At 37.7% G+C, this 27,866-nt stretch overlaps 1 protein-coding gene across 2 annotated transcripts in view; it reads left to right on the top strand.

Annotated features, from left to right (window-relative positions):
- The window catches only part of LOC150103869 (ATP-binding cassette sub-family A member 2-like), a 975,482-nt gene that overhangs the window by 194,419 nt on the left and 753,197 nt on the right, over window positions 1-27,866 (top strand). For both annotated transcript variants that reach the window (XM_090397162.1, XM_090397161.1), the window contains exons 11-12: window positions 4,588-4,716; window positions 26,644-26,905. In XM_090397162.1, the coding sequence (XP_090253288.1) occupies window positions 4,588-4,716; window positions 26,644-26,905 (391 nt within the window). The remainder of the gene's footprint in view (window positions 1-4,587; window positions 4,717-26,643; window positions 26,906-27,866) is intronic.

Below are 27,866 nucleotides of genomic sequence, written 5' to 3'. Positions count from 1 at the left end.
CATATCATCACACTGCCACCTCGAATTTCATAGTTATGCATTCTGCTAAGAGATATTCACCGATAATCCCCACTTACCCATCCATCTGCTCAGTAGATGGTGTAGCATGATTTGTCACTCCATACCACAGCTTTAATACTGAATGTTGTTTCAGTTAATGCGGGGCTTGAATATTGTAGTCATACCATGGAAACCGATGTTTTGAGTCTTGGTTCTGAATGATTTTGTGCAGATTCATGTTTCAGTCAATGCTTGGAACTCCGCATTCAACATGTCGGCTAATAAATGACTGTTTTTGCATATTATCCTTCGTAACAGCAACCTACTCAGTCAGGTTTGGTGAGTGTGTTGGGTCGGCCACTGTGGGTAGCACTTAAAGTTTACTTCTTGTGCTTCCATCTAAGAATGGTATCACTGATTGTTTATCGGGGTTTCCCCAATCTGCCAAACAGATAGGCCTGCAACATGGCATTCTATCAAAACACCTCTTTCAAACTCTGTCAGTTCCTTTCTCACAGCTATTTCACACAGACACAGTTGCACTGACATGGGAGCATCATATTCCTCCAATTTATACCAGCTACAAACATGTGACTCATTACATAGTATGTTGCACCTTGCCTATGGGAGTGTCCATTGACTTCTTTCCAAGCAGTGTATACTCAAGAAGAAATTATTATTATTATTATTACCACCCCAAGACCTCATGGAGTCAAAGACTCATCTGGGAGGTCTTTTTATCACACACACACACATCTCATCATACTGTGTCTTAAACACACTCAAACTCCTTGCAGACACCACACTCTCAGGCAAGGCATTCCAATCATTCACAACTCTGCAAGAAAAAAAACCTGCCTCTCACTCCCCTACTCACACCCTCTTTATACAATTTCCAGGGATGACCTCTGGTTCTCCCCTGATCTCCCACTATTCTCTGTAGAACTTCTCCACCATTGATCCTATAACAACCCCTTACAAACTTGTAGGTCTCTATCATATCTCCCCTCTTCCTCCAGTCCACCAGACTCTGCAAATTACATCTTCTCAATCTTTCCTCATACTCGACATTCCAGAGGTCAGAAACTACCTTAGTCAGTCGCCTTTGGACCCTTTCCAACATCTCTTCATCCTTCTGAAAATGCGGTGATCAAATCTGGGCACAATACTCCATGTGTGGCCTAATCAAAGCCTTATACAACGGAACAAGAATCTCCCTACTTCTACACGTCAGTGTCCTTTGCATCATTCCCAGAAGCCTTTGTGTTGTCTTAACAATTTTGGCGATGCGTCTGCTAAATTTTAAATCCTTATTCACTATCACCCCCGGACTTCTTATTTCCTCTACCTCCAACAATATATTCTCACCATGCATAAATTCTGCATCCCATCTTTGTTTTCCAAATTTTAAAACCTTACATTTTGCAACATTGAACTCACATCCACATTTCCATGCCTAACCACTCAATTTATTCAAGTCTTCTTGTAAGGCTACCACTACTCTTTGTGGTTCGTCTCAACTTTGCATCATCTGCAAACAACTGAATATCTCCATCCAAATCTTCGCCAATATCATTAATATACAAGTTATGTTAATAACTTGTATATTAATGGTGATAATACAGACCCCTGAGGCACTCCACTAGTGACTTTCCTTTTCCTGGATATCGCACCCCCATACACAACGTGTTGATACCTATCAGATAGCCAGTCTCCAATCCAATGCACTAATCTAATATCCAACCCCATCTGCTCTAGTTTGACTGTCAACTTATCATGAGGTACTCTATCAAAAGCCTTTGCGAAATCCAAGTATATCACTGTGCTTCTTTCTCCTCTGTCCAAAGAAGCAGTCACTTTATTGTAATAAGTAAGTAGATTACTAAAACATGACCTCAATTTAGCAAATCCATGCTGTCCATCAAAAATAATATCATTGTTGTCAACACAACTCTGGATCCTAGTCCTCACAAGCTTCTCCAACAACTTAACTGCAACACCTGACACAGAGATACGCCTATAGTTTGATGCTTGAGTTTGATCACCTCATTTATGAAGTGGCACAATCTTGCCCTCCTTCCATTCCTTAGGAACTTGGCCAAGTGCAAGACTCGTATTAAAAAAATATGTCAAGGCAGGTGTCAACTCCGCCGTGGCAGATTCCTTCAGAATGCACGGTGATATATTATCAAGTCCCACAAACTTATTTACATCTATTTTACTCAACATCCCAAACACCTCTTGCTCACTTACAGTCAGATTCTCCTCCCCATCATCAACTGCTCGCAATCTCTCCATGAAGTAACATTCACAAGATTGAAAGATCTTTATGAACTGTTCATTAAGTATCTCCAGGCAAGTAGGGTGACGTGGTTGATGAGAGTAGCTAACTGCTGTTCATACCTCTCTCTTTAGCTTCTCTCACCAACCAAGTCACCCTCCTTGCCTGGTCTTTGTAGACATCATGAAATTGGTTATTTCTACGTCTCTTATGCTGCCTCCACATTGCTCTTTTTCTCTGTATCGCATTCTTAATCTCTTTATTCATCCATCTCATGCCTACCTTATTTAACCTTTTCACCCTTGGAATATATTTAGACATTGCATCTACTAGATAGTTTTTGAAAATCCCCCAAGCTGCATTGATCTCTTTTCCAGCTAACTCCTCATTCCATGCTGCACTCGCAAGCTGTCTCCTGAGCTCTTCATAATAACTCCTCCCCCATTGTAGTTCCACATATACCCTTTTCTCACAGGGGTCCTCGCACTGCTGTCAGCCACCGAGATAATCATCTCATGGTCACTCTCACCAATTGGTGGATGATTTGACAGCTCATTTATAATTATATATCCTCTGATGAGATGACCAAATCCAAGACCCTTAATCCTCGTGTGCCCTCTGTTACATACTGTCTGAGATAGGTATCCCTCAGAAACTCCAGAAACTAATTTTCTTTATTTCCAGTTGCTATCTCATCATTCCAGTCTATGTTGCCATAATTTAAATCAACTTTGGTCACCCTTTTCTTATTTGCTTGGCTAATTTGACTATACATTTCACTATCACCACCATCCACATTACCTGGTCTATAACAACATCCCACCAAGTATTTGATTCCATTTAGCTCTATCTCACACCATTCTGCCTCAAAACCACTGGCACTATTTTCCTCTTGCATCTCCACTTTATATGGACGTAACTCTTTCTCTATCATCAATAGCACTCCCCCTCCCTTTTTACCCCGCTCTGTCCTCACGAAACACATCATACTCTTCCATCTCTATTCCTGTCAGGATGTCATCCTCTTCCAACCATGTCTCACTTATTCCGACAATCTTTGGGTGAACAGACGCAATTAGTGCAACCATTTCATCTGCCTTGTTTCTTACACTTCTAGCATTTGTATACAAACACAACAGCTCATTTCTGGATCTACAGCTAGTTCCACTAATATCACTCACTCGATGTGATCTCTCCATGCTCGACTGGGGCCATTTCCCTTTCTGCTTCTTCATTTTAGAACCCTTTTCAATTCCAACTGTTTCCTCTTGATCCCTGGTCATCCCATTCCTTTCCTGCCTACACATGCTCTCACCTCTTCTTGGAGCATCCACATTTCTCACGCAGTGTATGCAAAATTATATTTTTTTTTTACTCCTTACCAAATACAATTATTATTAGTATTAGTAGTAGTAGTATACTTTCAATGGAGTTGGCAGTCTCATGTTGGGAGGTTCATTCAGCATTTTATCATACTGAATCTTAAATGTAAGCATAAATACAAAATAGCTTCATGACTAATCTACTTGTATCAGTTGTCTTAGTATCCCATATTATTAAAGTATTATGGAATACTATTAAAGTAGATTTCTCTTCCCAGACCAGTTTTAACCTAGAATGACACTGGAAATTCTGCCAGAGGCTATATAATTTTGGAATGAATTGGAAATTTTTAAAAATTTTTAAAATTTTTAAATTTTAATTTTTATGATTACAATGTGAACATAGTATTACATATTCTAAAGCATTACAGGACATTGGTCTAAGAGATCATTATTTAATGAATTTAATATTAGACACTTAATGAGATGTGTGTGTGTGTGTGTTTATTGTATCAGTTAAAAATGTGGTTTATTAATTTTTCTAATTCTTAACTTTACAAACATATATTTCTGTAACTGAACATAATGAAGTACAGAATTGTTTCATGTTTCAGTGCAAAGTATGATAAGATACAGGTAATATTAAGGTTTAAGACTTGATTTTAGATTATTACCCATTTATCTGTGAGTAAATCAAACAATTAAACAAAATTATGCCTTGAAAACTGATAGGAAGTAGTATATATGTAATGCAAATATCAGTTTCCCCACTCACCCTGCAGTGCTTTTAATCAGAACTGCAATATTCTCACTCCTGATCACTTAATGTAAAGCACTAAATTTTCACAAGTATGAAGTTAATGGACTCAGGATTTCCTCTGAAATAGCTTTTTTTTTATTATAAATTCATAATGAAAAATTTAAACTATACTATAATTTTATTGCTTATATAATGAATATTTATATGTCAACATTTATTTTTAGGCAAATGAAACATTTGAACTTCTTGATACTGTTACCCAGTATGCACGAAAAATGTTAAATATATCAGAAGAAATAAGAATATACCTGGCACAAAACAGCACAAGTCATTCTCTGTCAGTATTAAGACATGTAAGTTTTTTCTCTCTTTTGCCACTACAACAGTTCTAATCATGAATAACAAAATTAACAGAGTGCATGATAAATATGATATTTTATATTATTATTATTATTATTATTATTATTACCCCAAGGCCTCAAGGAGTCAAAGACTCATCTAGGAGGTCCTTTTATCACACACACATCTCATCATACTGTCTTAAACACACTCAAACTCCTTGCAGAGACCACACTCTCAGGCAAGGCATTCCAAACATTGACAACTCTGCACGAAAAAACCTGCCTCTCACTCCCCTACTCACACCCTCTTTATACAGTTTCCAGGGATGACCTCTGGTTCTCCCCTGATCTCTCACTATTCTCTGTAGAACTTCTCCAGCATTGATCCTATAACAACCTCTTACCAACTTGTAGGTCTCTATCATATCTCCCCTCTTCCTCCTGTCCACCAGACCCTGCAAATTACATCTTCTCAATCTTTCCCAATACTCGACATTCCAGAGGTCAGAAACTACCTTAGTCAGTTGCCTTTGGACCCTTTCCAACATCTCTTCATCCTTCAGAAAATGCGATGACCAAATCTGGGCACAATAGTCCATGTGTGGCCTAATCAAAGCCTTATACAACGGAACAAGAATCTCCCTACTTCTACACGTCAGTGTCCTCCGCATCATTCCCAGAAGTCTTTGTGTTGTCTTCACAATTTTGGCAATGTGTCCCCTAAATTTTAGATCCTTATCCACTATCACCCCCAGACCTCTTATTTCCTCTACCTCCAACAATATATTCTCACCAAGCATAAATTCTGCATCCCATCTTTGTTTTCCAAATTTTAAAACTTTACATTTTGCAACATCAAACTCACATCCCCATTTCTGTGCCCAATCACTCACTTTATTCAAGTCTTCTTGTAAGACCACAACATCTTCACTATATGGTTCGTCCCAACTTTGAATCATCTGCAAACAACTGAATATCTCCATCCAAATCTTCGTCAATATCACTAATATACAAGTTAAACAGTAATGGCCCTAAAACAGATCCCTGAGGCACACCACTAGTGGCTTTCCTTTTCCTGGATATCGCACCCCCATACACAACTTGTTGATACCTATCAGATAGCCAGTCTCCAATCCAGTGCACTAATCTAATATCCAACCCCATCTGCTCTAATTTGACTGTCAACTTATCATGAGGTACTCTATCAAAAGCCTTTGCGAAATCCAAGTATATTACTGTGTATCCTTCTCCTCTGTCCAAGGAAGCAGTCACTTTATTGTAAGTACATTACTAAAACATGACCTCCCTTTAGCAAATCCATGCTGTCCATCAAAGATAATACCATTGTTGTCAACCCAACTCTGGATCCTAGTTCTCTCAAGCTTCTCCAACACAACACCTGATACACAGATAGGCCTATAGTTTGATGCTTGAGTTCGATCACCTCCTTTATGAAGTGGCACAATCTTGCACTCTTTCCACTCCTTAGGAACTTGACCAAGTGAAAGAATGTCAAGGCAGATGTCAACTCCCTGACACGTTCCTTCAGAATATGCGGTGATATATTATCAAGTCCCACAGCCTTATTTACATCTAGTTTACTCAACATCCCAAACACCTCTTGCTCACTTACAGTCAGATTCTCCTCCCCATCATCAACTACTCTCAATCTCTCCATGAAGTCACATTCACAAGATTAAAAGATCTTTATGAACTGCTCATTAAGTATCTCCACCACACATTCTGCAACAGTTGTCTTTATACCATTTTCTCCAATCAATGTCATCCTTCCATAATCATTCTTTCTTTTGTTGGCTACATATCGAAAGAACTCTCTAGGATTCTTTTTGGCTGCATTAGCTAACTGCTGTTCATACCTCTCATTAGCTACTCTCACCAACCAAGTCACCCTCCTTGCCTGGTCTTTGTAGACCTCATGAAATTGGTTATTTCCACTTCTCTTATGCTGCCTCCACAATGTCCTTTTTCTCTGTATTGCATGCTTAATCTCTTAGATTAACAGAGTGCATGTTAAATATGGTATTTTATTATTATTATTATTATTACTACCCGAAGACCTCATGGAGTCAAAGACTCTTATATTAGAATGAAATTATATTATATTAGAATGAAATGTTATATTTTATTTTATATATTATATTATATTATTATATATATTATTTTAGAATGAATTTTCTAATGCACTAGTGGCTAAAGTCTCAATTCAGGAAATCCCAATTTACAAACACAATACATTCTTGAAATGTGTTTTCAAGTTGGAAGTTCACAAGTTGAATTTGGTCATTATTTTTATTTACATTTGACCTCCATTGAGTCAGAGACTAATCGTGGGAGGTACACATTATTGCAAACAGTACTTATCCAACTGTGCTTTAAACTGATTCAGTGTGTCTACACCCACAACACACTCAGGCAATGCATTCAACTCACCAACCACTCTCTATGCAAAGAACCTACTCCTCTTCTCGTACCCTCCTTATACAGTTTACGGCGATGGCCTCTTGTTCCAACCCCTCTCTCATTCTCTTGAAAAATCTCTTCCATGTCAACCTGATAACAAACCCTGACTAGCTTATATGTCTCAGTCATATCCCCCCCCCAGCTTTCCTCCTATTCACAAGGCTCTGCAACTTACATTCTCTCAGTCTGTCCTTATACTTCACATTCCAAAGACCGCTGACCACATTTATGAATCCTCACTGGACCCTTTCCAACATATCCTTGTCATCATGAAAGATATATTGTTAAATTTTTAACATCTTTATGAAATAATTATCTTTGAATACATAAATACAAATATAATAAAATGAATAATTCACAAATGATTTATTCTAATTAATTAGATTAATTACTCAATATCCTTTTTGTTTAAAAAGAAATGAAGTGAAGTATATATAACTGTTAGTACATGACTGCTCTAAAGTTATCATTTTCATTTTAATTAACATGAAAGTATTAATTATATATTTTTACAATAAAAGTTTGCCAAGATACTTAATTTGAAAATAATATATATACACACATTTGTTTATAGCAGGCCATCTCTCTGTTAACATCTTTATTGTAGAAATTGTAGAAAGCATTGAATTTTTTTTTTTTTTTAATTTTGAATCTGAATCAAATCTATTAAAGATTTGTTTCTTTGGTGATATTTCCTTTTTAAAAATAATTATGGGCTGAATAGAGTTTGCACTGCATGTATTTATTATTATTATTATTATTATAATACTCCTTGAAGGGGGTGCTTAAGGGTCAAAGCTGTATAACTGAGAGGAGACCTCCACATAGCCTTTAAAGGAATGCAGAGAACCGAACAGGGCTTCTGACCTGTTGTCCAATCCTCACCTTCTCGTGATGCACCCTGTTGGGTATCTACCTGGATACTGAACGAATGAGGATGGGCTAACAATTTGGGATTTAGCCGACCAAATTGTATTCTTATTGGTTAAACCAAAATACAAAATGATGGTACAACATGACAAAATTTCATGCCGGCTGGGGCGTCACCCGGTTAAACAAGGCCCCCATTGTTTTCGCCAGAGGAACCAGGGCAAACAGCAAAAAGTCAGCTACTGGAACAAATCTGAAAACAAACCCCAACTCAACATCACCAGAGTTAAAGATCGGTACTATCAACATAAGAAGCCTGAATGGCAAAGAAATGGAGCTAGCTGAGGAATTAGATAAGTACCAGATCGACATAATAGGGGTGACTGAAACAAAAAAGACCAAAACTGGTGAGATCTTTCTGAGCAATAAATACAAAATGTTATATTTAGGCAATGACAATCAAGGAAAAGAAGGAGTGGACATAGTATTCAACACAAAATATGAGGCTAATCTTCTTGAATGGCAGCCAGTCTCAAGTAGAGTAATGTGGGCAAATATCAGAATGGGGAACTGGACAATGAGACTTATTTGTGCCTATGGTCCCGCAGAATGTTCTACTAAGGTAGAAGTGGAGGAATTTTTTGTGGCTCTAGAGAAAGCTACTGACACAATGAAAAAGGAAAAGTTGGTCCAGAGTTGGAAGTGATTGTCAGGGAAAATTTGGAGGAAAAATTTTTTGATGCTTTAGAAAAAGCAACTGACATAATGAAAAAGGAAAAGTTGGTCCCTGTTGGGGATCTAAATAGCAGAGTAGGAAATGATTGTGAGACATACAAAAATATTTTGGGGAAAATTTGGAGAAAAGAGCAAAGCTAATAATAATGGCAAATACCTGTTGGATTTCTGCTCAGGACATGGGCTGGTTATTACTAACACCATGTTTCAACATAAAAATGTGCACAAATTCACATGGAGAGAAGAGGCAAGGAATAAGAAAAGTCTCATTGACTATGTTATTGTTGATAGTGATGTTTTCTCCCTGGTGCAGGACACCAAAGTGTACAGAGGATTTGAAATTGGAAGTGATCGCTATTTAGTCTTGAGCAGGATAAAATTGAATTTCATATTGAAAAGAATAACATGTAAGAAAGTTTTAAAGCGAATAAAAGTTGAGCAGCTCCCAGATGTGAACTGTAGACTAAAATACACAAAGATTATTGAAGGAAAAATGAAAGAGTTTGAGAACAGGAACCAAACCTTGGAGATTCAGTGGCAAGACTTGAAGATAACCCTGATTGATTTAGCTAGAGAGGAATGTGATGAAGTTGTCTGCAAGGATAGAAAAAGTAGAACTTCACGGTGGACACAGGAAGTTAAAGAGTCAGTGAAGGAAAAGAAGAAAGCATATCAAAAGTTCCTGGCAAATAAGTCAGCTTGTGCTCTTAGAGAATACAGAGACAAATGTAAGAAAGCTAAACAGTCTGTAAAACTAGCTTAACAAAAATCATGGGAGGACTTTGGCAAGAACATAGAAAATAAATATCAAGAAGGTGGTAAGATATTCTGGAGGTTGTTGAAGAAGTTTGAAATGGAGGAAAGAGTGCTATAAAAGGAATTAGAGATGACAAATGTGAAATGAAAGTGGGAGAAAAAGATATCCTTGAAGTATGGAATAATTACTTTGAAAATTTGCTAAATGAAACAAGCAGTGATGACAGCACAGTGATAAGAAACACTGACCAGGCATGTGGTCAGGAATATATATCCATACTTGAAGTAGAAAAGCCATCAAAGGCTTGAAATGTGGAAAGGCAGCAGGATTAGATGATATTCAACCAGAAATTTTGAAGTATGGTGGTATAAAAGTCTTACAGTGGCTGCACTGCATTTCAGAAAGCCTGGACAGAGAGATGAATTTCCGATGATTGGAGTAGAGCTTCCATAGTATACCCATATATAAAAAGGGAAATAAAACTGAATGTGAGAATTACAGAGGTATTTCCCTACTGAGTGTTCCTGGTAAGATATATGCTAGCATACTTGAGAAACGGTTGAGAAGAGTTGTGGAGGAAAAGCTTGGTGAAGAACAGGCTGGATTCAGGCTAAATAGAGGCTGTCAGGATCAGATCTTCACTTTACGACAAACAGTCGAGAAATCATGGGAATATAACAAAGATCTGTATTTAGGTTTTGTCGATTTGGAAAAGGCATATGACAAGGTGCCAAGAGAGAAGCTATTCAATACGCTACCATTATATGATGTCATGGGCCATTATATCAAGCAATACTTAGTCTTTATTTGAGTTGTAAGTCAGCAGTTAGAATTGAAGGAAGTACAGGAAGATGGTTTAATGTTAAATCTGGTATGAGACAAGGATGTACATTATCCCCTCTGTTATTCATTATCTATATGGATTACATTATGAAGGAAAGCGGTATTAAACATGATATCAAAATTGGAGATGTTAGTGTCAGTTCTATGCTTTATGCGGATGATGTTATACTTCTAAATAAATCCGCTACAGGTCTGCAAGATTCTCAGACTAAATTGAATTACTGTTGTAATAGATATGGTATGAAGGTCAGCAATAAAAAGACAAAGACAATGAAAATAGGCAGAATCATTGAAAATGTCAACTGTGTTGTGAATGGAGAACCTGTGGAACAAGTAAAACATTTCAGCTACTTAGGCACAATTTTTAGTGAAGATGGTAAATTAAATATGGAAATAGACCACAGAATCAACAAAACTGGTATGGTAGGAAGTCATTTGTATAAATTCATATGGAGTAAGAGAGAAATTAGTCGGAATATTAAATTAGGTGTATACAAGACAGTTTTCAAACCAGTTTTAACTTATGGATATGAGAGCTGGGTCAGAAGTAAAACGCTAGACTAAAGACTAGAAACCGCAGATATGAAGTCCTGAGAAAGATTAGAGGCGTGAACAGTAGGCAACAATGGCAGTATCATATTAAAAACGAGAATATTCGGAAAGAACTTGAAATTATCAGCATTCAGGAATGCGTTAGCAGAGCTAATCTCAGGTGGTATGGTCACTTAAACGGAATGGGCGAGGAAAGATTAGCAAAACAAGTGTTCTCTGCCAGGTTGGCAGGAAAACTACCCAGAGGAAGACCAAGATATTAGTGGATTGATACAGTACAAAGTGCCTTAGACGTTAGAAATATAAGATCTGGTAATGTTGGGGTCTTGTCAAGTAACAACTGATTTGGAGGAAAATTGTAGATAGGAAGTTAGTAATGATTTAAATTTTTCATGTAGTACTATCATATCCTGTACACCCTTTGAGGGTACATGTCAGGAATTTGATGATGATAATGGTGATGATGCTCCTTGAAGTCCTCAGATTCATTGTTCCAAGGACTATCCAAAGATTCATACAGTATCTATCATATTTTGCTTTGAACCCATTCATCCACAGCAGACTCTGGCAACCACTCATTTACCACTATCCAAACAAAATTTCTAGTCCCGACATCCCTGCTAACTACATTCATTCTCAGTTTCCAAGGATGGCCCTTTGTTCTTCCGCTGCCAGACCTGTTCTAAAAAATTTCCTCTCTATTAATCTTGTAAAAACCTTTCACTAATTTGTATGTCTCAATCATATCATCCCTTTTCTGTCTTACCACCAATTTCTGTAAGCCACAAATCTTCAACCTGTCTTCGTAAAGTTCATCCTTGATGCCATCTTAGTCACTCACCCCTGGATCCACCTCCTCCTCATCCCTAAGAAACCCTGGCTGATCTATACACAGTAGTCAAAATGGAGTCTTACCACAGCTCTATAAATTTGTTCAATAACCTGCTTGTCTATGCTCATTGGGTATTCTTCAGTAACCAAGTGATCTGATGGACTGCTTTAGCCACTTTTGCGATATGCTCTCTCAACTTTAACTCCCTATCCCCTTGCACCCCCAAATCCCTGTCTTCATCAATTTTCTGGAGTACAGATGCTCCAAGAGAAGGTGAGAGCATGTGTAGGCAGGAAAGGAATGGGATGACCAGGGATCAGGAGGAAACAGTTGGAATTGAAAAGGGGTCTAAAATGAAGAAGCAGAAAGGGAAATGGCCCCAGTCGAGCATGGAGAGATCACATCGAGTGAGTGGTATCAGTGAAACTAGCTGTAGATCCAGAAATGAGCTGTTGTGTTTGTACACAAATGCTTGAAGTATAAGAAACAAGGCAGATGAAATGGTTGCACTAATTGCATCTGTTCACCCAAAGATTGTTAGAATAAGTGAGACATGGTTGGAAGAGGACGACATGCTGACAGGAATAGAGATGGAAGGGTATGATATGTTTCGTGGGGATAGAAGGGGTAAAAAGGGAGGGGGGGAGTGCTATTGATGATAGAGAAAGAGTTATGCCCATACAAAGTAGAGATGCAAGAGGGAAATAGTGCAAGTGGTTTTGAGGCAGTATGGTGTGTAATAGAGGTGAATGGAATCAAATACTTGGTGGGATGTTGTTATAGACCAGGTAATGTGGATGGTGGTGATAGTGAAATGTATAGTCAAATTAGCCAAGCAAATAAGAAAAGGGTGACCAGAGTTGATTTAAATTATGGCAATATAGACTGGAATGATGAGATAGCAACTGGAAATGAAGAAAATGAGTTTCTTGAGTTTTTGAGGGATACCTATCTCAGACAGTATGTAACAGAGGGCACACAAGGATTAAGGTTCTTGGATTTGGTTATCTCATCAGAGGATATAATTATAAATGAGCTGTCAAATCATCCACCAATTGGTGAGAGTGATCATGAAGTGATTACCTGGGTGGTTGCTAGCATTGCGAGGACCCCTGTGAGAAAAGGGTATATGCGGAACTACAAGGGGGGGTGATTATGAAGAGCTCAGGAGACAGCTTGTAGGTGTAGCATGGAATGAGGAGTTAGCTGGAAAAGAGATCAATGCAGCTTAGGGGATTTCCAAAAAACTATCTAGTAGATGCAATGTCTAAATGTATTCCAAGGGTGAGAAGGTTAAATAAGGTAGGTGTGAGATGGATGAATAAAGAGAGTAAGCATGTGATGCAGAGAAAAAGGGCATTGTAGAAGCAGCATAAGAGAAGTGGAAATAACCAATTTCATGATGTCTACAAAGACCAGGCAAGGAGAGTGACTTGGTTGGTGAGCATAGCTAAAGAGAGGTATGAACAGCAGTTAGCTAATGAAGCCAAAAAGAATCCTAGGGAGCTCTTTCGATATGTAGCCAGCAAAAGAAAGAATGATTATGGAAGGATGACATTGATCGGAGAAAATGGTATAAAGACAGCTTTTGCAGAATGTGTGGTGGAGATACTTAATGAGTAGTTCATAATGCAAATCTTGTGAATGTGACTTCATGGAGAAATCGAGAGCAGTTGATGATGGGGAGGAGAATCTAACTGTAAGTGAGCAAGAGGTGTTTGGGGAGTTGTGTAAACTAGGTGTAAATAAGGCTGTGGGACTTGATAATATATCACCGCATATTCTGAAGGAATGTGCCAGGGAGTTGACATCTGCCTTGACATATTTTTTTAATACGAGTCTTGAATTTGGTCAATTTCTTAAGGAGTGGAAGGAGGGCAAGATTGTGCCACTTCATAAAGGAGGGGATCGAACTCGAGCATCAAGCTATAGGCCTATCTGTGTATCAGGTGTTGTGGTTAAGTTGTTGGAGAAGCTTTTGAGAACTAGGATCCAGAGTTGGGTTGACAACAGTGGTATTATCTTTGATAGACAGCATGGATTTGCTAAAGGGAGGTCATGTTTTAGTACTCTACTTACTTATTACAATAAAGTGACTGCTTCCTTGGACAGAGGAGAAGGATACACAGTAATATATACTTGGATTTCGGAAAGGCTCTTGATATAGTTCTGCATGGTAAGTTGACAGGTAAACTAGAGCAGATGGGGTTGGATATTAGATTAGTGCATTGGATTAGAGACTGGCTATCTGATGGGTATCGACAAGTTGTGTATGGGGGGTGCGATATCCAGGAAAAAGAAAGTCACTAGTGGAGTGCCTCTGGGGTCTGTTTTAGGGTCATTACTGTTTAATTTCTATATTAGTGATATTGGCAAATATTTGGATGGAGATATTCAGTTGTTTGCAGCTGATGCAAAGTTGGGATGAACGATAAAGAGTAGTGAAGATGTTGTGGCCTTACAAGAAGACTTGAATAAAGTGAGTGATTGGGCACAGAAATGGGGATGTGAGTTTGATGTTGCAAAATGTAAAGTTTTAAAATTTGAAAAACAAAGATGGGATGCAGAATTTATGCTTGGTGAGAATATATTGTTGGAGGTAGAGGAAATAAGAGATCTGGGGAAGATAGTTGATAAGGATCTAAAATTTAGCAGTCACATCGCAAAAATTGTGAAGACAACACAAAGGCTTCTGGGAATGAGGCGGAGGACACTGATGTGTAGAAGTAGAGAGATTCTTGTTCTGTTGTATAAGGCTTTGATTAGGCCACATGTGGACTGTTGTGTCCAGATTTGGACACCAGGTTTTCAGAAGGATTTAGAGATGTTGGAAAGGGTCCAAAGGCGACTGACTAAGGTAGTTTCTGACTTCTGGAATGTCGAGTGTGAAGAAAGATTGAAAAGATGTAATTTGCAGAGTCTGGTGGACAGGAGGAAGAGGGTAGATATGATAGAGACTTACAAGTTGGTAAGGGTTTGTTATAAGATCAATGGTGGAGAAGTTCTACAGAGAATAGTGGGAGATCAGGGGAGAACCAGAGCTCATCCCCTGGAAACTGTATAAAGAGGGTGTGAGTAGGGGAGTGAGAAGCAGGTTTTTTTTTTGTGCAGAGTTGTCAATGATTGGAATGCCTTGCCTGAGAGTTTAGTGTCTGCAAGGAGTTTGAGTGTGTTTAAGACATGGTATTCTTGTGTAGAGGCTTACGTGCTGTGAGGACATTATGTTGGAGGTTTAATGAATTTTTTACAACACTCAAAAAGAATTAAATTAGAATTTAATACTCCTATATTTCGTGCTAGTCACTAGGACATCTACGGGGATTACAAAAACAATTAATGTAACATGCACACAAAAACTTACAATACTAAGCCCAACCACGTGGGTGACACTAAAGTCCTATCTAGGCGGAGCGCCCTCTAAGGGCGGTAGTAGGCGGCCTGGAATGTAAGGTGGGACCTCTGGTGGTGATGAGTGTTTCCCAAATCTTCGGAAGCTTAATGCAACCATATTTGTTAAGATTTGGTTGGTTTCTGAGAGCTGCTGCTGCTTCTAAGAAAAGTCTCTCTTTCTTGAATTTGCTGTGGTGGAGCATGATGTGGTTTTCTTCCATGATACTCTGTGGGTGGTGTCCAAAACATGGTCAGCCAAGCCTGAATGGCCATAGTTGTGTTTACCGATGTACGACTTGTGTTCCTCCAGGCGGATGGATGCTGATCTGCCTGTCTGTCCAAAGTACGCAAGCTTACATGAACAGGGTACTTTGTAAACTCCAGGCAGAGAGAGAGGGGGGAGCTGATCTTTCGTAGAACGGGTAAGGGTTGCAAGTTTGCGGTAGGGCTTAAAATGCTGTGTGTAGGTTATACTTTTTTAGTATCTTGGCTATTTTTTCTGAAGTGCCTCGGATGTAAGGTATGGTGATGGCATTTTTAAATTCTTGTTGACGAGAGGGATGGGGAATGGGGGAGGAATTGATTATTTTTTTGATACTGTGTTCACTGTAGCCATTGGAGAGGAAAGTTCTGTGTATGTGGTTAAGCTCAGTAGTGAGGGCGGTTTCACTGGAACCGCCCTCAACGGTTTACCAAAAATCCACAAACCCAATTCCCCACTCAGACCTACAGTAGATGCCACCAATGCACCTTGTTACAGACTGTCTAAACAGCTGGCCAACTCTCTGTTCCCCCCCCTCACCGGAAATTCAGCTTCCTATATAAAAAACTCGACCCACTTTAAAGCCCTCACAGAAAATTTAACCTTGAACAATACAGACATATTGGTAAGCTTTGATATCTCCTCTTTGTTTACCAATATTCCCTTAACTGACACTTTATCTCTCTTAGAAAACGTTTTCTCCTCTGACATCTTAGATCTCTTTTCCTTTGCCATCAACTCTGGGTATTTCTCTTGGAATAACAAAATCTACAAGCAGATAAAAGGAACCGCCATGGGTTTCCCCCCTCTCACCCCCCCTTGCCAATTTCTATATGGAAGATTTCGAAAAACGAGCCATAGACTCAGCCCCACTCAAACCTTCTATCTGGCTAAGATATGTAGATGTTGTGTTCTCCATTTGGCCTCATGGCCCAGACACGTTAGACTCCTTCCTCGGTCATCTCAATAGCCTACATCCAAGAATCCAGTTTACTATGGAAAAGGAAAAGAACAATTGTTTACCCTTCCTAGACACCTTAGTCACGCACCTGCCCAATGATACACTTGCCTTCACTGTATACAGAAAACCCACACACACAGGCAGATACATTCACAAACTCTCCCACCACCACCCCTCACAATAATATGGCATCATTAAAACCCTTACCAAGAGAGCCCACAATCTTTGTTCCAGTGGAACCGCCCTCACTACTGAGCTTAACCACATACACAGAACTTTCCTCTCCAATGGCTACAGTGAACACAGTATCAAAAATATAATCAATTCCTCCCCCATTCCCCTGTCCCTCTCGTCAACAAGAATTTAAAAATGCCATAACCATACCCTACGTCCGAGGCATTTCGGAAAAAATAGCCAAGATACTAAAAAGTATAACCTACACACAGCATATAAGCCCCACCGCAAACTTGCTACCCTTATCCGTTCTATGAAAGATCAGCTCCCCCCCCCCCTCTGTCTCTCTGCCTGGAGTTTACAAAGTACCCTGTTCCTGTAAGCTTGCATACTTTGGACAGACAGGGAGATCAGCATCCATCCGCCTGGAGGAACACAAGTCGTACATCGTTAAACACAACTATGGCCATTCAGGCTTGGCTGACCATGTTTTGGACACCACCCACAGAGTATCATGGAAGAAAACCACCATGCTCCACCACAGCAAATTCAAGAAAGAGAGACTTTTCTTAGAAGCAGCAGCAGCTCTCAGAAACCAACCAAATCTTAACAAATACGGTTGCATTAAGCTTCCGAAGATTTGGGAAACACTCATCACCACCAGAGGTCCCACCTTACATTCCAGGCCACCTACTACCGCCCTTAGAGGGCGCTCCACCTAGATAGGACTTTAGTGTCACCCACGTGGTTGGGCTTAGTATTGTAAGTTTTTGTGTGCATGTTACATTAATTGTTTTTGCAATCCCCTTAGATGTCCTAGTGACTAGGACGAAATATAGGAGTATTAAATTCTAATTTAATTCTTTTTGAGTGTTGTAAAAAATCCATTAAACCTCCAACATTAGACATGGTATGATGAGATGTGTGTGATAAAATCGCCTCCCAGATGAGTCTTTGACTCCATGAGGTCTTAGAGTAATAATAATAATAATAATAATAATCACAGCTGGTAATCCTTTCATCCCAAAGTGCATAACTTTACACTTTGTCACATTAATCTGACATCCATTCTCCTCTGCCCATCCCATACTGCCAGTGTGCCCAAATCATCCTACAAAATATTAACATCATCTGTATTAACTCTTGATCCACCCAATTTTGCATTATCAGCAAACAACTGAATAGTTTCTCTCATATCCTTTCTTATATGGTTAATCTTTCTGATTAGAATTCCATGCAGCATATTGTCAAAAGATTTTGCAAAATCTAGCAAATTCCAGTATAATCACTTTTTTTTTTTTTTTTTAAATTTTGTACTCATAAATACATTTGACAATGAGGATGCATATACAGCAGTATTTTTAGATTTTTCAAAAGCTTTTGATAGATTGCTACATGACAAACTAATAGTTAAATTGGAACAGATGAGGTTGGATTGGAGATTGACTGCCTGATAGGGATCAACAGGTCGTATATGGTGGAGTGATATCACAGATGAGAAAAGTCACTAGTGGCATGCCCGAGGTGTGTTTTGCGGTCATTGTTTAATTTGTTTTCTTTCTTTCTTATTCTTTCCTATTACCTTTACGGTGTCGAGGGTTTCTATTCCTTATAACTGCAACCAGTATATGAGGATAAGGTGGTTGGCCCTATGCCTCTGGTGTATCATATGTCTGTAGAAGCGTTATGTTCTTAAGGCTGGTTCCTGCTTTGGGAGGAAAAACCCCAGATAAACTGGGGAGAAAAACTGCAGGCCACACCCAAGACTGGATAACTTGGCTATGTCTGAGAAAGATCCTAAGCTCCTCACATCAGCAACAGGAATCGAACCCAGGACACTCCTTTCTCATGCATATGGATGCGAAGCATATAGCCACTTGGTTAACCGTGCAGACGTTATTGTTTTATCATCATCATCATCATCATCATCAAATTCCTGCCATGTACCCTCAAGGGGTGTACAGGATATGACAGTACTACATGAAAAAATTACATCATTACTAACTTCCTATCTACAATTTTCCTCCAAATCAGTCTGTTACTTGTCAAGACTCCAACATTATCAGATCTTATATTTCTATCGTCTAAGGCACTTTGTACCGTATCAATCCACCTATATCTTGGTCTTCCTCTGGGTCGTTTTCCTGCCAACCTGGCAGAGAACACTTGTTTTGCTAATCTTACCTCTCCCATTCTATTTAAGTGACCATACCATCTGAGATTAGCTCTGCTAACGCATTCCTGGATGCTGACAATGTCAAGTTCTTTCCTAATATCCTCATTTTTAATATGATATTGCCATTGATGCCATCTGTTCACGCCTCTAATCTTTCTCAGGACTCTCATATCTGCGGTCTCTAGTCTTTGGTCAAGTGTTTTACTTCTGACCCAGCTCTCAGATCCATAAGTTAAAATTGGTTTGAACACAGTCTTGTATACAGCTAATTTAGTGTTCCGACTAATTTCTTTCTTATTCCATATGAATTTATTCAATTGACTTCCCACGATACCAGCTTTGCTGATTCTGTTGTCTATTTCTATATTTAGTTTACCATTTTCAGTAAAAATTGTGCCTAAGTAGCTGAAATGTTTTACTTGTTCCACAGGTTCTCCATTCACAACACAGTTGACATTTTCAATGATTCTGCCTATTTTCATTGTCTTTGTCTTTTTATTGCTGACCTTCATACCATATCTATTACAACAGCTATTCAGTTTAGTCAGAGAATCTTGCAGACTTGTAGCGGATTTATTTAGAAGTATAACATCATCCGCATAAAGCAAAGAGCTGACATTAACATCTCCAATTTTGATATCAGGTTTAATACCACATTCCTTCATAATGTGATCCATATAGATAATGAATAACAGAGGGGATAATGTACATCCTTGTCTCACACCAGATTTAACATTAAACCATCTTCCTGTACTTCCTTCAATTCTAACTGCTGACTCACAACTCAAATAAAGACTAAGTATTGCTTGATATAATGCCCCATTGACACCATATAACTGCAGCGTATTGAATAGCTTCTCTCTTGGCACCTTGTCATATGCCTTTTCCAAATCGACAAAACTTAAATACAGATCTTTGTTATATTCCCATGCTTTCTCGACTATTTGTCGTAAAGTGATTATTGTTTAATTATTGATTAAGTTATTGTTTAATTTGTATGTAAATTACCTTAGGATTGGCTTAAATGGTGATATGCAGTTGTTTGTAGATGATTTAGCAAAGTATTTAATTTAGTAAAGTGTAATGTTTTAAAATTTGGGAAGCAAAGATGGGATGCAGAGTATAGGATTTGTGAGGATATTTTAGAGAAGGTAGAGGAGATGAAAGATCTGGGGATGATGTGGTGGATTGAAATTTTGTGGACATTTTGCTGAAATTATGAGGACAACACAGCATATTATGAGAATGATGCAGTGAAAACTTATATGTAGAAGTAAGGATGTTTTCAATCCCTTTAACAAGGCTTTGATCAGGCTGCATGTGAATTACTGTCATCACAGATTTTGTCATCTGGTTTTCTAAAGGATGATAAGATGTTGCAGAGGATTCAGAGATAATTCACAAAGTTGGTTTCCGGTCTCTGGAATGTGGAATGTGAGGACAGAGAGTGAATGCCAATTACAGAGGCTAGTAGATAGAAGGAAGAGGGGAGACATGATTGAGACATATAAGTTGGTGAGGGGGGTAATTACCAGATTAACATAAATGAAATTTTTCATAGAATATCTAGAGATGGGTGGAACGAGAGGCCATTCCTGTGAGCTGTATAGGTGGGTGTGAGGAATAGATTTTTTATTTGGAGAGTGGTGTGTGGCTGGAATGTATTGTCTGAGAGTATGTTTAGTGCAGGGAGAGTGATTGCATTTAAGTCGAGTTATGATGAGCTGTGCATGTGAGAGTGAGACCTCCAACAATGGGTCTCTTGACTCTGTGGAGGTCTGTTGATAATAATAATATTAATTTCTGCAGCTGTTTCAGTTGCCATTATAGACATAGCCAGTTGAAGCAAGTGGTTCACTGTTTTCAGATTTCATATTTATATCTGATTAGTTTCTTTTGAAATCAATTGAATTTCCACATTTTAGAACCCCCTCCCTACACACACACATTTTAGCACTTTCACAATCATTACATCTCTGTTAATTTTCCATTGCAGATGGGATTGAATGATAGATTAGTGTGTTGGATAGGCAACCGGCTCTTGGATACATATCAGCACGTTGTATATTAAGGGTGCAGTATTCTGAAAGAGAAAAGTCGGTAGTAGTGTGCCACAGGGTCTGTGTTGGAACGATTGTTATTTAATTTCTGTATTAATGATATTGGGATGTGTTTAACTGGTGATATAGAACTATTTGTAGATGATGCAAAATTGGAGAGAGTGATTTGGAATCAAGCAGATGTGGTTTTAAAGGAGGACTTGAATGGATTGTGTGAGTGGGCAACAGTATTGAACTGTCAGGTCAATGTTGCAAAGTGTAATGTTCTGAAATTTGGTAGTCAACAATGGGATTCAAAGTATATGTGCTTGGTGAGGAAATTTCAGAGGAAGTTGAGGAGATTTAGTGGTGATATAGAACTGTTTGTAGATGATGCAAAATTGGAGAGAGTGATTTGGAATCAAGCAGATGTTGTGGTTTTAAAGGAGAACTTGAATGGATTGTGTGAGTGGGCAACAGTATTGAACTGTCAGTTCAATGTTGCAAAGTGTAATGTTCTGAAATTTGGTAGTCAACAATGGGATTCAAAGTATATGTGCTTGGTGAGGAAATTTCAGAGGAAGTTGAGGAGATAGAAGACCTTGGAGTAGTGGTGGACAAGTATCTGAAATTCCAAGATCACATCGCACAAGTTCTCTTCACATCAGATTATAACAATGCAGAGAACCTTAAAATGCAAAAATAAAGAGGTTCTAGTTTCATTGTATAATGTCTAGATTAGGCCTGGTATGGGTTATTGTGCATAGACAGTTAAGAAAAGCCAAGTTAATCATCACCATGAAAACCAGGTGTGTGAGATTAAGAATTGACAGTTTAGTCTGCATGGAAACAGTAAAGAGGAAGTTGTACTTGCTAGGCTTTGCATAGGTTATAGTCATCTTACCCATTCTAATCTGTTGAGGGGTGGTGTGCCAGCATTTTATTTGAGAGAGAAGTGCAGTTTATATATGACTGAGCCATATATATTCAAGAAATCTTATCTGACTTGGAGACAAAATTGTATGAAGTTTTTAACTCTTTACATTAATTTTTACAAATGAATTTGATGTATGTGTAGATATTCATATGTAAGTATGATATTGCTCAATTTTTTAAAATTTGCTTTCTTCTACATAACATTATATTTACTTATTTAAGTATTTGTTTTTTATTACCTTTGTAATGGCATAGTATGATCTTTTGCTGTTCTTGCACTAATAAACACAAACCAACCAGCTAACTTTTAGGTGGAAGATGAACATCATTGCTTAGTGTGAGACTACCAACCCGTTTATCTGGATGCCTGAAGTGACTTGAAAATGTTCCATGTTTGGTCTATAGAGCAGGATTTCTGGGCTATGTAAAAAAAAAATATAAAAATATAAAAAGATATATAAAATTAATAAAATTGGTAAAGAAATAATCCTTAGCCCACCCATGGTATGAATATACTATAGATTTCTAAAAAACCTTTTGTGAGTGGTAGCCTCATAAAAAAAAAATTAAAAAAAAAAAGGAAAAAATGACACCCTTCTCATTTCAGTTGTTATGCCTCCCATTTCTTTTCTCAGCACCTCTGTTTCACTCTCTACATATTCTGCTTTCACCCAATATTTCCTCACACAGTCAATACAATCCCTCCAATTCTCTCCCTGTTCCACACTCTCTAAGGCCAAATCATCTACACCTCTTTCCTGTTCTTCTCACCCCCTCAAACATGCTACTTGCATCTGTAAGCACTTTTCATCTCAGTATTTCTGCTACTAAAACAAGAGATTGTAGCACTCAAATCATACAGTGCTTTCTTCTGGCTGCATTTCATGAACATATACATGTTCCCATTTGTCAGCTGTCACATTTTTAATTTAAGGAATGTATAGCATGCTACAAATTCCTTTACAATGCTACATATAGTGCAGCTTGTGACCATATGGTTTTGATAGGACCTTATTAAAGTCTGCTTTAGACTTGATATATTTTTTTGCATTCTTACAAATTGCAGTATAATGTGAAAAGCTATAATTATATATTTGGTTTAATCCTTTATCTAAGGGTAAGCAAACAAAGTTTGCACCTGAAGTATTTTCAGGACTGGGGCAACTCGTGGCAAAGGTGGTATAAGTTCTCATCACCTTCCTTAGTATCCTATAATGCAAAGCACATCTTGCAGACATGTATAATGCTATGCATTAAGGGAAGGGCCACTACTCAGACCGGTTCCGACCTTTATTGAGGTCTAGTCAGTGGAAGCCAGACCCAGAGGTGGTGATACTAAGGTGGAAGTAATGGAGAAGTCATATTTCCCTATGCGAGTTGCCAAAATGTGTCACACCTTATTATTAAAATTCTCCACGTGTAAGTGTAATTTATCCAAGTGTAAGCAAATAAAGTTTGCTTACATTTGGATAAAGGATTAAATATAAAAAAAGATTAACATATAATTGGTAGCATAGCCAAGTGAAAAAACTTCCATCAACTTATCTCTAATTGTGAGAAGCTGTAGTTTTTTTCTTGAATCATTCAATGTATATTGAATTTTTCTTGGACTGCATTAGCGTTTATTGGAGAACCAAGGCTTGGATAAGGGTCTGATTACTGCTTCAATTCAGGAGAGTAGAATCAGTAATTCGAGCACAGAAAGATGATATAGAAATCCCAAAAGTCATCCAGATTGGTGTCGTCATAGCATAGGACAAGACTGATATTGGTTGAGAGAAGAATAATCGTAAAAATAAAAACATTGATAACGTTATCGTTATCAATATTTAGCTGGTTGTTCAGCGCCAAAGAAGACAAAGTCAGTTCCATCAGCAGGAACGGTCATGGCATTGGTGTTTTGGGATGCTAAAGGCATTTTGTTTATTAGTTATCTTGAAAAGGGTAACACAATAACTGGGGAATATTATTCCGATCTTTTAACCAGACTAGATGAAAAAATTTGTGAGAAAAGACCCGGTTTGCAGAAGAAAAAAATCATCTTTCATCAGAGTGAGAGTTTGATGTCAGTGGTGGATTTGGAACTGGCTATGAAAAGGTTTGTGTTGTTATCTGCTATTCTGTTAATTTATGTTATGTCATTATGGACAGCAAACAGTTTAGCTTTTCTTCCATCTTGATCTGTGAATTTAGAGAATGGGGAGCCAATCTTGAAGTATCATATTGAAATCCCCATAGAGCATTATCTCACCATATGGATAATCATATTCTGCATACGAGGGTGGTCTGAAAAGTTCTTGGCCTTGACCATAGATGGCAACGCTACCAGCAAAGTTTTTTTTTCCCAAGTTGGTACATCTGTCATAAGCATTCATGTGAAATTGCAAGTCATTGTATCAAGTAGTTTGTTTTATACAGCTTTCTGAAGCAAAAGTGTTGTCTATATCCCTTGAAATGGATAAAATTGAGTATCGTGCAGTTATAAAATTATTTGTAAAAGAAGGTTTAATGGCAAAAGAAATTCATTCGAAGTTCATAAAAGTTTATAGGCACTCTTCTCCTTCGTTTTCAATATTTAAGAAATGGGCTACAGACTTTAAACATGGCCGTACCAGCCTTGAAGATGATCCACGTGAATGATGTCCAAAAAGTGTAACAACACCAAAAATCATCAATCAAGTGCATGATATGGTATTGGATGACCAATGAGTCAAAGTGCATGAAATTGCTGAGATTATAGGCATTTCAGAAGAACGTGTAGGATATATTTTGCATGAAGAATTGCATATGAAAAAGCTTTGCACAAGATGGGTGGCATGCTTGCTCACAGCAGATCAAAAACGCTCGCATGAAAATTTTTGAACAGTGCTCAGAGCATTTAACAAGAATAAAACTGATTTTGTGCATCAATTTATTACTATGGATGAAACTTGGATTCACCATTACACAGCAGAATCCAAACAAAACAGTGGACAGATGCCGGTTGTTCAGCGCCAAAGAAGACAAAGTCAGTTCCATCAGCAGGAAACGTCATGACATCGGTGTTTTTGGGATGCTAAAGGCATTTTGTTTATTAGTTATCTTGAAAAGGGTAAAACAATAACTGGGGTATATTATTCCAATCTTTTAACCAGACTAGATGAAAAAGTTTGTGAGAAAAGACCTGGTTTGGAAAAGAAAAAAATCATCTTTCCTCAGGACAATGCACCTGCCCACAAAAGTGTTTTGGCAGTGGGAAAATTAATGGATCTGCACTATGAATTGTTGGAATATCCACCTTATTCCCCACATTTGGCTCTCTCTGACTTCTAAAAATACTTCTATCTCTTCCCAGAACTAAAACTCTCCCTTGCTGGTCAGCATTTTTCTTCGAATGAAGAGGTGATTGTAGCTGTAGAGGGGTATTTTGCAGATCTCACTCAGAAACACTACAGGGACATGATAATGGTGCCGGAGCATCGCTGAAATAAATGTATTAGTCTTAAGGGAGATTATGTTGAAAAATAAAAATAATTTTGAAAAAATAAATTTCTTTTTTCATTGTTAGGCCAAGAATTTTTCAGACTACCCTCGTACTCTTATGTTTCTAGAATTTGCTGTCAATGTATATATGCCAAACTAGTCAGTCTTTGAAAATTCACATATAATATGAACATAGTGTTCATATCAGAAAAAAAAACAGGTCAGTTTGAGTGGTACATCAACATTTAGTATTATTATTGTATGGGCACCTCCATGGAGTCCGAAGACATAGTGAGAGACCCAATCTCTCAAACCCCTCCTTGAACCCATTAACAGACAAAGCTAGTCCTCACACCCCCTACTAACCACACCTTTATTCAACTTCCATGGATGACCCCTAGTTCTGGTCCCTGTACCCAAGTGTTGAAACATTTCCCCTGCATCAATCCTATGAAATCCTTTAAGCAACTTAAATGTTTCTATCATATTCCCTCTTTTTCTTCTATCAGCCAACTTCTTAAATCCACCCACCCTCAATGTATTTTCATCGGGAACATTTCACAGACCACTCACCATCTTGGTCACTCGTCCCTGAAAATTTTTTCCATATCTTCCTCATCACCAAGAAACCCAGGAGACAAGACTTCAGCACAGCATCCCATATGTGGACTTTTCAAGGCCTTATAAAGAGGAATAACAACTTTCTTATCCAATAGCCAAGTAATCTTATGGGCTACTTTTGGGAGCACAATGCCATGAATGTGATACACAGCTTGTAATCTGTGTATCCCAAAATGCATAACTTTACATTTCTCAACATTAAAGTGATACCAATGAACTTTTGCCCATACTGACAGCCTATTTAAATCATCCTGCAGGCTCTCCACATCGCCTTGATTAACTATTACTTTACCTAATTTTGCCTCATCAGCAAACAACTGAATATTTCTTTTCAAGTTATTTCCTATATGAATTATGTTCAAATTAAATAGCAATGGTCTCATCACTGAACCTTGTGGCACACTACTAGTGCTGACAAAAGAATAATATAACAGTTTTCTTCTGATTATAGCTCAACTGATATTGGTAAAAATAGTGGGAAAGTTATAAAATCATACAGGCTGTGGGCATTAATATTTCAAACTAGAATTTTGTGGGTTTACTTGCTTCTACTTCAAACATATTGTCAACAGTCAGTTCCACTGAAACTACTAGTCCATTATGAAAATATTGACTTCTAGTTTCCATATGATTTTTAATTTAAATTGAGCTGCAAACCCAATATAAATTCAAAATTAGCCATTTTTAAATTTATTTGATCTTATGTTGTCAAAATCCTTGTCTTACTCTGGAATACCAAAACCTTACCTAGAAAGACATTTGTACTTACAGTATTTTTAATAATGAATAATAGCTGAAATGTTCCTTTTATAACTAAATTAATGCAGACTCTTGATTGCTTCTTTTAGATAAAAAAAAACTTAAAAACATACCCACTTGTGTTGCAAATGTTCAACAGCTTGTCTCTTCAGAAGTTTGCATTGAACTCAACTGTGGTAAATAAGGAAGTGTTCCTTCAAAGGTTAGATGTTATTGACAATGCTGCTTGTAGTTGGATATCTCTTATGTCGGGAATAAGCTTGAACATGTTCAGAGGATTCAGAAATGAAGTTGATTTGCAGAAATATTTTAGACATCAAGCCTATTTTGATAATGTTACCATTCTTGCTAGTAAGTATTTATGTGAGTAATATAATAAATGTAAATTTTTATTTTTAAATGATTTTTTTTCTCTCTCTTTTGTATTTTTTTTTTCTTTTTACATTTTGGTATATTTTATCATTTCATTGAAGCATGAACAGAGAGAATAATACCATGTTGCTTAATCTTGAAAATGGCAACATAAATATTACATAGAATGATACATGACAAATGTGTTATATATGCTATTCAAAGGATGTGATAAACAGTTATGTGCTTGGACTCTTTGACTGTAATTCATTCAGTTATTCATTGTTCATACATAGCTAATAATTGCATAAAAAGTGTTGGCCCTTGTGTAAATCACTCCTAGATATTTGGCTCACCATGGAAGTCTCTAACTATGCAAAACATTTTTTAAAATTATATTTTATTAGTAGTCTTGCGTATGAAATCCCTTCTCCCCACCAGCAGCAGACTAGGCGACAGGTCGGTTGCGAGTGGTACTAACAAGTAGTCGCATCTAAGTAACACGCGGACCCTGCATATTAAACGGGAATAACGTGTAGTGAAAGAAGAAAGAAGTCTTGCTTATGAAAGTTGAAAATCTGTAGTAAAAATAATATGGATGTATGATGAATGAGAGGAAAACAAGAGACAGTAATTGATGTTTTTCTTAGACAACTGCATATTATAGTTATCAGCATAGGTAATAGCATGTAATGGAAAATCTGGATTGGCTTGTTCTAAATAGGCAGCTGAGGCATTTAATTTAATAGACAGAAAGTGCTAGCTTCATAACTTTAATATGAGCCTAGTATTTTTTTTTTTTTTGTCTGTTAATTGCATTTTTTCTATCTAATTTGCTTCTTTTTTGTGTGATGATAATCCCAAATTTTACTGTGGTGGAGGAAAGACTTCCACCACTAAATGACACCAAGGAATTCCCCTTCAGCTGAAAAGAGTTTATACAGGAATTTTGCATACTAGA

This window comes from Typopeltis vanoorti, chromosome 8, assembly GCF_054136105.1.
Source record: "Typopeltis vanoorti isolate ZY-2024b chromosome 8, IOZ_Tvanoo_1.0, whole genome shotgun sequence".
NCBI classification, from domain to species: domain Eukaryota; kingdom Metazoa; phylum Arthropoda; class Arachnida; order Uropygi; family Thelyphonidae; genus Typopeltis; species Typopeltis vanoorti.
The sequence above is the reverse complement of the archived record's forward strand: the minus strand, read 5'-3'. Positions and strand labels throughout refer to the sequence as shown.